The 12,168-nt window shown below is 40.1% G+C and overlaps 2 protein-coding genes and 1 non-coding gene across 3 annotated transcripts in view; 2 read left to right on the top strand and 1 right to left on the bottom strand.

Moving 5' to 3' along the window:
• The window catches only part of LOC115371373 (glucokinase-like), a 49,447-nt gene that overhangs the window by 12,686 nt on the left and 24,593 nt on the right, over window positions 1–12,168 (bottom strand). Inside the window, exons 8-10 of the mRNA XM_030068714.1 lie at window positions 7,266–7,449; window positions 6,578–6,733; window positions 952–1,185 (exon numbers count right to left, since the gene is read on the bottom strand). Of these exons, the coding sequence (XP_029924574.1) occupies window positions 952–1,185; window positions 6,578–6,733; window positions 7,266–7,449 (574 nt within the window). The remainder of the gene's footprint in view (window positions 1–951; window positions 1,186–6,577; window positions 6,734–7,265; window positions 7,450–12,168) is intronic.
• On the top strand, window positions 258–329 carry trnaw-cca (transfer RNA tryptophan (anticodon CCA)). The gene has a single exon. It is a non-coding gene; the product is annotated as a tRNA-Trp (tRNA).
• LOC115371374 (E3 ubiquitin/ISG15 ligase TRIM25-like) lies at window positions 2,737–4,534 on the top strand. Its single transcript, XM_030068715.1, has one exon. It carries the CDS (start codon window positions 2,922–2,924, stop codon window positions 4,137–4,139), a length of 1,218 nt encoding a protein of 405 aa, XP_029924575.1. The 5' UTR covers window positions 2,737–2,921; the 3' UTR covers window positions 4,140–4,534.

Here is a 12,168-nt window from a genome sequence, read left to right on the forward strand (position 1 = left end):
TGATCAAGCCTTCTACCCAAACAACACCTTATCACATACACTGAAATTCAGCTGAACACACCGATAGCCCCTCTATTAATGAATGGGAGTGAACTGGGGTAAATTATCCTTGACTGCTAAGCTACCAAAGCACACCCTGGCGATATTTGTGACAGACACATACAATCACTGGTGTCCTCCTTTAACACTGCTTTAAAAGCCACACACATATAATGCTTATCCTGCATTGGTAATATATTCCACATATCAGGCGTCCTGACCTCGTGGCGCAACGGTAGCGCGTCTGACTCCAGATCAGAAGGCTGCGTGTTCAAATCACGTCGGGGTCAGCTCTTTAGTGACACACACACACACACTGAGTGTGAGGTGATGCTGCACATGGCTCCTAAATCATGCAAGAAATCACCTGTCAATCAAACAGTGTGGCTGGGACTGCGAGCTGCTATCAGTAGAATTTGAGTTTCCCCTTTCTTTGTCTGTTTTAATTTATTGATTTCCTGTAATGCTCCTCATGACCTGTCTCCAGATTATATTTTAGACCTTTTACCATCTCTGTATGAGTCCAGGCTGAAAACTAAAGGGGACAGAGCGTTTGCCACCAGACAGACGAGTGTTTAGAGCAACATGTGTAATGTAAGATAATGTAAGAGAAGAAAAACAGATCATTATGAGTGCTGTGAAATATTGCTTTGACCTATTTTCTCTAGATTGTGTTTCCTATTATAAATTCTCATTATGTATGTTATCTTTAATGTTATGCACATTTATGTTTTTCATGCCTTCCTGTCCTGTCCTGTCCTTCCTGGCACTTTATATACTGCTGTTTTTAAATAAGACTAAATAAATCACATTTTTTGTTCGTTATAATATACCACCATCACACACACACACACACAAATATATAAAAAGGTAAAAAAAAACATTAATAATAATTGGTGTGCTTTTTCTTACTTGGGGTGTTTTTTGAAGACCGTCCCGTCGACCCCCACAGTGGTTTTCAGGTGGTCCAGGCCACGGTTGTTACGGATACGGTTGGCGATGGTTGCCAGGGCGGCAGCGCAGAGCTGGGCGGAGCGTGTGGAGATCGTGTCACACACCAGCCAGACCAGACGAACGTCCCCCAAACTCCAGTTCAAATCCAACTCTGTCAGAATGCGCTGAGTGTTTTCCAGACCTGTGTCCTCCCTGAGCGAGAGACAGAGAGAGAGAGAGAGAGAGAGAGAGAGAGAGAATAAAGGAAATAAGATAATAAAGATACAACTTATATGAAGGTATAAATTCATGTACCAAATAGAAACTCAACACCAAACCAGAATCTACATAAAGTCTGACGGCCGCTGGTAAAAAGCTTGCAGCTGAAACTACCGTCTGCTATGGGCTGATCTTTGTTGTCATGGTAATGTCACCACCTGTTGTACTCTATGGAAGGTGACATTTCACGCCAGCAGGCTGAGCTGCGCCCAGATTTGTAATGTCTAATTATAACTGACTTGAATAGAATAAAGGTTTTTCGGCTGATTTTCAAACTGCTGGATCTTTTTTTCCCCCAGCCAGCAATCTTTACTCCATGTATTTTTTTTTTTTTTTTTTTTTGTTAACAGTTTTGTTTAAAATCAAAATTGCTCACGAAAATGCAATAAAAATGAATGCATTTTCTGACTTAAAAGACATTTGCAAAGCCTTACTTGGGAATATTTTGAAAGTTGTTTACTTCAGCGTGGGTTATGTGTCACCCCTGAGCTATAGTGTGCTGCAAGAACATAATAAAAGCGGGGCGAAAAAAAAAAGCAGCAGATCAGGTATTGTGTCACCTTCATAGAAAACTTGATTAGCTGCTGTGCAACCATCTGCACAAACCCTAATCCGAAATGGAATCTTCCACAATCTAATAAAACAGCCAATAAAGAAAATGATTTTTGACATGATTTAAAACAAACAAACAAACAGCTGAATCCACACAGTGTGGTCATCTCAGCTGTTCTCTGTGAGCAAAAAGTGTTTTCAGGGCTCCAGCGAGCTCTCTGACCCCAGGTCTAACTAGACCAGATTATTCTGGTTTTGTATTGTTCATCAGTTTGTACTGAATTTCATTTTTGCAATTCAGTTTAGTTTCAGTTTCCAGAGTGTCAGTTTAGTTTTATTATTTAACAATGTTAAGTTTTTTTTTTTTTTTTTAATTAGTTTCAGTGTTAGTTTGAGTTATTATTTATTTTTTTTTATTACAGTATACAACACTTTGTGAAGGCATTTGACTCCTGTTCATGTCGACGTCCCAGTCTGAATGAAAATCAGCACCAATGCCTCCTCATGCTGGTTGTGCTCACGCATTTGACCAAACTGACAAACATGAAAACTAAACACATTTTCAAATGAACCCATTTTCTGTATATTTTCAATTTTATTATAGTTCGTTTTTGTAGCACACTGTATTGTTTCAGTTTTCTAAAGTCTATAGTTTTTATCTTTATTTCAATCTATTAAAATGTTCTTTCACATGTAGTTTTAGTTTTAGTGAACTACAACAACAACAACAACAACAACAACAACAACAATAATAATAACTGAACTAAACCCTTTTTATCATAAGCGTCACTATCAAATGCAGCTGCAAACACTCTGCCTCTTTGAAAGTGCTCCTCCTCCTGGAATAAAGTAAAGCCCGGTAAGCCCTCCCTCCTCTTCCTGCTCTCAGTAACTCTCGGCCAGACATGTCCGTACTCCCTCCCCTTCCACTGAGCTGACACTTCAAAGATGGGTGTAAACATCGTGCTGTGAGGGGCCGGAGCTGACAGGCCTGTTCACTGCAGATCAGCAGAGGAACATGAAGAGGAGGAGCATTCATCTGTTTTGGATCACAGCTCAGCTTGTATTGTTTCAGAGAAAGTGAAACTCTCAGACGCTCACTGTGTCTGCGAAGTGAAATGGCACAGCAAGGAATTAAGCTGAACTTGGCAAAATTCTGCTGTTCGATCTGTCTGGATCTGCTGAAGGATCCGGTGACTATTCCCTGCGGGCACAGCTACTGCATGAGCTGTATTAAAAGCTGCTGGGATGAGGAGGAGCAGAAGGAAATCCAAAGCTGCCCCCAGTGCTGGCAGACCTTCACACCGAGACCTGTGCTGGTGAAAAGTGCCATGTTAGCAGAGCTGGTGAAGGAACTGAGGAAGACGGGACTCCAAGCTGCTGATCTCTGCTACGCTGGACCTGGAGATGTGGCCTGTGATGTCTGCACTGGGAGAAAGCTGAAAGCCCTCAAATCCTGTCTGGTGTGTCTGGCCTCTTACTGTGAGCAGCACCTCCAGCCTCACTACGATGCAGCTCCGTTAAAGAAACACAAGCTGGTGGAAGCCACTGTGCAGCTTCAGGAGGACATCTGCTCTCGTCACGATGAGGTGATGAAGATTTTCTGTCGCACTGATCAGCAGTGTATCTGTTATCTCTGCTCCATGGATGAACATAGAGGCCACCACACAGTCTCAGCTGCAGCAGAAAGGACCGAGAGGCAGAAAGAGCTCGGGCTGAGTCAGCAAAAAATGCTGCAGAGAATCCAGGACAGAGAGAAAGACGTGAAGGTGCTTCAGCAGGAGGTGGAGGAGATCAATCGCTCTGCTGATAAAGCAGTGGAGGACAGTGAGAACATCTTCACTGAGCTGATCGGTTTGATTGAGAAAAGGAGGGCTGATGTGAAGCAGCAGATCAGATCCCAGCAGAAAAAGGAAGCGAGTCGGGCTGAACTACTTCAGGAGAAGCTGAAGCAGGAGATCGCTGAGCTGAGGAGGAAAATCACTGACCTGGAGCAGCTCTCACACACCGAAGACCACATCCATTTTCTACAGAACTACCCCTCGCTCTCATGTCTCGGTGAATCCACAGACTCACCCAGCAAAAATGTCCGTCCTCTGCGTTACTTTGAGGATGTGACGGCAGCTGTGACAAAGCTGAGAGATAAACTACAGGACGTTCTTGTTGGAGAATGGTCTAAAATCTCACTGGCAGTGAAAGGAGTGGATGTTTTATTGTTACAACCAGTAAAGGAAAAAGCAATTAAAATGATAAGAAAACCAGAAAAGAAAATATTTTCAACCAAACTAGCACAACAGGGGATGAAAGTTGATATGGATACCATGTATTGTACTTAGTAGGAATATTCTTGCTAACGCTACGGCACTTAATGTCTTTGTGGACGGGACATCTGTTGAGCAGGTCACTTAAACCAAATAACCTGGTGCCAAATTTGATAATTTATTGTCTTGGTCTGATCGGACTGATCACATAGCTTCTATGATGGCAAAGGGCACTGCAGTTTCAAGGAAACGCTCTAAAGATGTTCCTATCTCTGTGATGATCGTTTGGGCTCTTTCACATCTGGACTACTGCCCAGTTATTTGGTCAAGTGCTGCTGGCAAATATCTAAAAAAAAAAAAAAAAAAAAAAAAAACCTTAAAATTGCTAAATTAATTCCGTAGTAATGTGTGTGAGATGCACAAACGATTGTCATGGCAAACTGTGGAGGCCAAATTAAAACTCTGTCTTCAATTATTCATGCACAGTGTTATTTGGAATAACACTACACAATGTTTTTTTTTTAATGATCATATAGTATTAACTGTTTTTTGTCATGGACATAATACCCATCAAGTGAACACTGGTCATTTGATGGTGTTTTCAGCTCAGTGTAGTTTCAGTTAGTTGCCAGAGTGGGTTGCTTGTTTCATTTTAGTTTTTATTGTTTTAAAATGTTCAGTTTTAGTTGAGTTTTTCTTAGTGTCAGCATCAGTTTGAGTTAGTTTGTAAAGTCTAATATGGGGGTGTTTGTCAGAATGGGTGTTCCAATCCCAAGCCAACACTTTGTGACGGCAGCTGGCTCCCAGTCATGTCGACGTCCCGGTCTCAACAAAAACCTGCACTAACACCTGTGAGCACATCTGACCAAACTGACAAACAGGAGAACTAAACACATTCTCTGTGTAGTTTGACTTTGTTTTAGTTGGTTTGTAAGCACACAATATTGTCTCAGTTATTATTCGTTCTTTTTTTCTCAAAAGTCTAATTTTTATTTTTTATCAGATAACTAAAATGTTTTTTTTCACACCTAATTTTAGTTTAGTTTTAGTTAACTGACTCAAAACCTCATCTCTGTTCTTCTGCATGGACCTCGAAGGAGCCAGCACTACAAGTTTTATTATAGCTGAGCTGTTATTGTAAATGAGTTTATTTTATTTGCATTAGGAACAGTGTATGGCAAATGTGGACACTGTGATCATAATCAATAGAAAGTACATTCATGTTTTTTTCTCCACAGTGCTGACGGGCTGGTTTAACTGGTTTAACAGTAATGTAGATTGACATATTGAAAGTGAATCCTTGGCTGGGCTTTAGTGTGTGAACAAAGTGAATGTGAATGTAACAAAGAATTAAGTTCCCAGTGCATTTTTTGTTTGCTTTTTTTTGTTTGTTTGTTTTTGTTTTAATAATAAATAAAGTATTTCTTCTTTATTCATTCAGAATGTCTATCAAAGCTGACAGAACATAATTTGAAACTAATATGCCAGTATAATAACTGTGTGGATTTCCCCCTAAAATATTAAAGTATGGTCTTAAGCTGACGTAGCAAAACAGGGATCTGGTTTTCCAAGTGTGCACTATAGCGCCACCAGTGGTCACATGCATTCCTGAACTCTTACAGGAAGAGTTTTGAACAGGACTGAAGTTATGAAATGGAGAAGCTTTAATATTAGAGGCCGAGAAGCACTCTGACCTCCAATTTGTTTACCTTAACATTAAAAAAAAAAAAAAAAAAAAAAAAAAAACGACTTATTTGAATTGGTATGCTGGCATATTAGGGCCATTGTAGGGAAATATGTCTGTGCATATTCTCATTCATCAGGTCATAGGCATCTCAAGGAAACTGATAAATATGCAGCAAATATGCTCCTAAATATGCAGGAAAAAACTTGGATATTCTCTGAGATTAAAGTGGTAAATTTACAAGAAAAAAACTCAAAAATTCGGAGAATATGAAGACACAAATTTACAAAAAAAAAATGCAGAAATTCTCTGAGATTAAAGTTGTACCTTTATGAGGAAAAAAAAACACAAATTTACAAGAAAAAAAATTCAAAAGCTTCCTCTTAGAAAACAACGCGCCATCTTTTGATTTAGCTTTCAGTCCAAGTCACGGCAATGTGTCTTCAAAGTCCAGATGCTGATGATAATATTGTGATTCTGGGCTGAAATCTCCAGGACGTCCTTCTTACTAAATCCCATTGCAAAGTTGAATTTGATGAGGTCATCTGCTGTAGGCGTGATAAATGGTGAGCAGCAGGAGAGTCAAGTGACCAAAAAAATATGTATATATATTTTTTAAATTGATGATTCTGTAATGATTTTCCCCCTACATTGGCCCTAATATGCCGTCATAATGGGTTCTCAGAGTTGGATGCTAAAATGTGCCACTAGAAATGACCATCCACAGTCAAACAGTGATACCGGTGCTCTCTAACAGTTGAGAAAAATAAGACTAGACAGATGGCATTTTTGACAAACCCTCAGAAGCCCCCTAAGACTTGACACTCACGCCTCAATCTCCGAGATGAACCTCGTCTCGAATCTGCCCGGCGTCTGCAGGGCGTCCGACACCTGCCCGTCAAACAGCAGCTTGTCCTCCGTCAGCTTGACCAAAACCAGCCGGGCGATCTCCCCCAAGTACATCCCGCTGATCATCTTCTCATACCTGCCAGCGGACACACAGCACAGCAGAACATCCCGCTCAGGTACAGCAACTCTCACTGGGCTGAATCTTCTCACTGAAGGCTTGACCTGATTGTTTGATATGGAGGCCCGAAAGAGCCACGGCAAATTATGGCCACTGATTCCTTTTTCTATTTTTTCATACATGCCTTTCTTGAGAATCTGAGCAGCTGAAACTGTGCCCATCAATAAAGTATTTCTGATTCTGATTGTGACTGGAAGTACTGTCTCCCGGGAATAAATAAAGGTTTCAATTCAATTCAATTCAACTTTGACAAACCTCCAAAGTTCTGAGCAGAATGCAAAAGTTTTATGAGAGAATGCCGGAGTATTTACAGTATCTTTTTGGCCTCCCATCTGTGTTTTGTCCTCCCCTGTGTCCCTTTAGGGGCCCTGTAGTGTGAGGTTTCACAAAGATTTGTTGAATTTTGGTGTTTATGTTGTCATCGGTTAACAGGGAAGCTGAACCAGCAGGCGACTGGTTTGAAGGCGTGCGTGCTGGGTGAAAGACGTACGTGTGGATGCCGGGGTTGAGCGAGGTTTTGTCCACCACCAAGTCAAAGTCTGTCTGGATGTCTCTCAGCGAGCCGTCGTCTCCGAAGCCGCCCCACTCCGTGTTGATGCACATTCGGCCGTCCTCGCCCTCCACCCGCTTCACGTTCCTCATCTCCTCCATGTAGCAGGCGTTGGTTCCCGTACCTGGAACGCAGAGATTACACACAGATTACATGCTGCAGGATTATAGCGAGTAAAAAGCTGATGGGAACATTTATGAATTATGATGTGGTGAGTTTCATTCATTCATTCATTCAACCTTTATTTAACCTCGAATGGACATTGAGTTTACCCTCATTTTCGATGCCGTCGAGTTTACAAGCGCATTAAAAACAAAATAACACATACATATAATAAGAAAATCATTTAAAACAAGTACAATCAGAAACACAGTGTTCTGAGACTAAAGTCTTAAACTGTGCAAGAGAGGGGAGTGCTTGCATCTTCAGAGTGTGCTGGAGGGTGTTCCACGAGTTTGGGGCATTATGGGAGAATGCAGTTTTACCAAGTTCGGTACTAGCTCGGGGAACTTTTAGGAGTAATAAGTCAGCTGAACGGGTCATGTAAGTGCCAGAATTCCATGCTAAAAGGTTTGTGATGTATGATGGTAGTCTACCAAGAAGGGCTTTAAAGATGAATAAAAGCCAATGTCCTTTGCGCCTCTCTTCAAGGGAGGGCCAACCAACTTTCTTGTAGAGCAAGCAATGATGAGTGTCATATCTATCGCCAGTTATAAATCTAAGGGCAGAGTGATAAACAGTGTCCAGGGGCTTCAGAGTTGAAGCAGCAGCATGTTTGTAAATTACATCCCCATAATCCATGACAGACAAAAATACAGCTTCAACAATTGTTTTTCTCGAGTGTACTGGAAAACTTGATTTATTTCTGTACAGAAAGCCAATCTTTTGTCGCAACTTGGAGGCTAGCTCATTCACGTGGAACTTGAATGAGAACTCCTCATCAAGCCAGATGCCTAGGTATTTGTATTCTGTGACTCTCTCGATTTCTGAACCAGTTTTGGTGTATAAATGCACACTATTGTAGTCAATGTTTTGGGATCTGGAAAACAACATGAATTTTGTCTTAGTTGCATTAAGAAGTAGTTTATGTCGGATAAGGGATTCTTGAAAAGAGTTAAAAGCAAGTTGCAGATTTGTGATGGCTAGCTGTACAGAATCCGCGATACAATATAAAATTGTGTCATCAGCATAAAGATGAGCATGGCAATCACTTACAGAGGAAACAATATCATTTATATAGACAGTGAAAAGTAAGGGGCCCAGGACAGAACCTTGTGGCACACCTCTATTAGTTACCAAAAATTTAGATTTTGTATGACCAAGTTTAACACACTGACGTCTATCAAATAAATAGCTCTGAAACCAGGTACATGCATTTTTATCCAAACCAATACCATCTAATTTTCTGAGAAGCAAGTGGTGATCAACTGTATCAAATGCTTTAGACAGATCTATAAAAAGAGCAGCGCAGTGATACCTCTTATCTAATGCAGTTATTATGTCATTTGACACCAATGTGATGGTGGAGATTGTACTATGATTGGCTCTGAAGCCAGACTGAAAAGGACTTAAGAGTGAGTGGTCTGAAATAAAAGGCTTGAGTTGAGAGTTGACCAAGGATTCCATTACTTTTGCTAGGCAAGGTAATTTGGAGATGGGGCGATAGTTGTTTAAGTCATCCCTTGTGCCACCTTTATGTAAGGGGACTACATGAGCAGTTTTCCATAGTATGGGGAATTTTCCAGTTGAGATGGACAGATTAAAAATGTTGGCAAGGTGCTGTGTGATAACAGGGGCTGCGAGCTTTAAAAAGAAGGAATCCAAATTATCCTCACCAGTAGAGCATTTAGGGTTTATGGATTGTAGTGCATTCAGCACTTCACTGTGTGTGAAGGAACGGAAGGAGAAACTGGTTTGACCCCTAGCACTCTCACTATCAGCATCAATGCTATCAGTACTGACTGAAAGAAGCTCTGGATACTCTCTCTCAAATAAAAGTGCAGCATCTGTGAAGTGCTTGTTGAGGATAAGGCAGATCTCTAAGTCATCTGAATCCACAGAATTTCCAGTGTTAATGATTTTTGGCTGAAATTTAGATGTCTTATTTTTGTTCAGATTTACTGCTTTCCAGAACATGGCTGGGTTTGAGGAGGAGCTAGTGATTAGAGCTAAATAGTAATCAGATTTTGATTTTCTCACTGCTATAGTACATTTATTCCTAAGTTGTCTGAAGTACAACCAATGTGCAGGGTCACCTGAACGCCTCGCACGAGACCAGGCTTTGTTCTTCTCACGGAACAAAGTTGATAGTTCCTTTGAGAACCAAGGTGCAATTCTGTCTTTGATCCTGAATTTCTTGAGGGGTGCATGTTTATTAATGATTGAAGTAAATGTAACTGTGAAGCAGTCAAGAGCCATCTCCACATCAGTGATTTTTTCTGTGAAGTCAGCAAGGCTATGTGAGACATCCTCCAAGAAGAGTTGTTCATTAAAGATCTTGAGATTTCTTTTTGAGACTGTGTGAGATCCTGTTTTTTCTATTTTTGCTCTCCTTACACATGCTATGGGGCAATGATCACTATTACCTAATTCAAAAACTCCAGTGGCTATAATTTTATCAGCTCTATTAGTGAAAACAAGGTCAATTAAAGTTGATTTTGAAAGGTCCTTCATATTTGGCCTCGTGGGCTCAGTTATAAGCTGAGTTAAATTGAGATTGGAGCATAGATCCCTTAGATAATTTGAGGTGCTGTCGATCCAATTAAAATTGAAATCACCCAAAACAAGCATTTCAAAATCAATATATTTTGAGATAAGATTTGTTAATACATCCACAGAATTTACATCTGCGGATGGAGGTCTATAAACACCAATAACCACCAATGGCAGAGGTCCAAGTTGAACTTTTAAAGCAATAAATTCAAAGCATTTAGACCTAGAAACAGAGTCCAATACAGACACAATTAAACCAGTTTTGGCAAAAACTGCCACTCCACCTCCTCTTCTAGCTCGATCTGCTCTAAACAAACTGTATCCAGCCAAATTTACATCACAATCTTTAATACTTTCCTGTAGCCATGATTCACTTAAAACTAAAATGTCAGGATCAGTCTGTAAAACTAGGACTTTAACATAATCCAAGTTCTTTGACAGGCTTCTAATATTCAGATGAATTATTCCTAGACCATTTCTGCTTTTGAATGTGTCTGGGTTAAGTGATGGATTTGAAACATGGGTAGGAGCAGCAATGCAAGGTTTCAAAGGAATCGAGATTAAATTTGAAGTGGTGATAGTAGCAGTGGAGTAACAAGTGTGGCTTTTGTTTGAGTGCTTAGGTCTTTTTCTGCTTATAACCGGAATATTGTATATTTGATTATTGTTATAATTATTTATCCCAGACCCATAGTTGTTAGCACTTGGAATGAAAGCTGGGGGTGCGTTTGTGAAACAATAAGTGACAGCGGGGATGAGTGGGGTGGAGTCTCTATTACATTTAGCGAGTGGAGACAGTCAGATGGAGAGAGCTTTGCAGGATCTTAGTGTGAGGTCGATGTTCTGGGATAGAAGGCGGGACCCTGCATGGTTCAGGTGGAGACGGTCATGCTTGAAGAGTTCTGGTCTGTCAAGAAAGGTGGTGAAGTTATCTGCGTAGGGGATGCCAGTGCTATTGCAGTAACCTTTAAGCCACACATGAAGCTGCCTGAGTCGGCTAAACTTCATATCGCCAAAAGAGGGAGGAGGGAGGGGCCCAGAGATGATGCATTGCTTATTTGAGTGTAGAATATTGTCAATGAGCTGAATGCAGTCATCTCTGAGCTTCATTGACTGTTGCTGTTTGAGGTCATTTATTCCTCCCAAATGAACCACAACGGCACGGGCAGAGGGGAGTTTACAGAGCAGCGGGGGTATGACGTCATTAAGGTGACATTAAGGTGAGTTTACAGTCATCACATTACAAAAAAGGTACATTCAAAACGCAATAGTGAGATTACAGCTATTACAAAGGCATTTATTTTCATTTATTTAATTTGAACTGCTTTGGATAAGTTTTTAACCTCATTTTAAATTATTTTATTTATGTGTTCAGAATTTAATTTGATATGATATGATTTAATTTAATTTAGTGTAGATCAGTTCTTTTTATGTATGCTTTAGCTTCTTTATGTTTTTTCCTTCTCCCATGTAAAGCACTATGATTTTCAATTTATTGTGCAAAATATATACTATATAACTGAAGTTTGATTGATTATTTAATAAAGATGGGATCATTTCATGGATTAATCAGAACTCTATGCAGGGTGAAAAGACTAAATTATTAACTTTTCACAAACTTGTCTTGTGGCTTGTATTGGATGATTTTATTACTATCATCACTGACTGAGACAACAGTGAAGTCTTGTACAGTCTGGATCCTCTGTCTGTAGCTCATAATGAATGCTGAACATTAGAAAGCACACAGATGCACATGGCATCAACTTGGAGCTATGGCAACACACAATTATGTAGTTAACATGTATGGAGACTCACAAACACATGAAAGGATAAACATGCATTCACACACAAAAACAAGAAGACACACTGCAAAAAAATCTCCATTTTAACAAGTCATTTAGTCTCTCATTCAGTGTTGAAATCTTGTTTTTCTTTAAAGAGGGTAAATAATCTGCCAGTGGGATGAGATAATCCCACTTGTTTCTGATGCTAATCAACTTGTTTCCAGAATATTCTTGAATTAAGTGTCACTCTCCTGATCCTGGTGGCTGATCTGCCCTATTCTGCCTTGTTTTTTTTTTTTTTTGTTTTGTTTTTTTTTTTACCTTGTTTGAAAATAGCAACATTTTAA

The sequence above is a fragment of the Myripristis murdjan genome, chromosome 14 (genome assembly GCF_902150065.1).
Source record: "Myripristis murdjan chromosome 14, fMyrMur1.1, whole genome shotgun sequence".
Taxonomy (NCBI): domain Eukaryota; kingdom Metazoa; phylum Chordata; class Actinopteri; order Holocentriformes; family Holocentridae; genus Myripristis; species Myripristis murdjan.

What these genes read in the sequence shown, in the direction of transcription:
- LOC115371374 (XM_030068715.1), top strand. Translation starts at nt 2,922, where the DNA reads ATGGCACAGCAAGGAATTAAGCTGAACTTGGCAAAATTCTGCTGTTCG.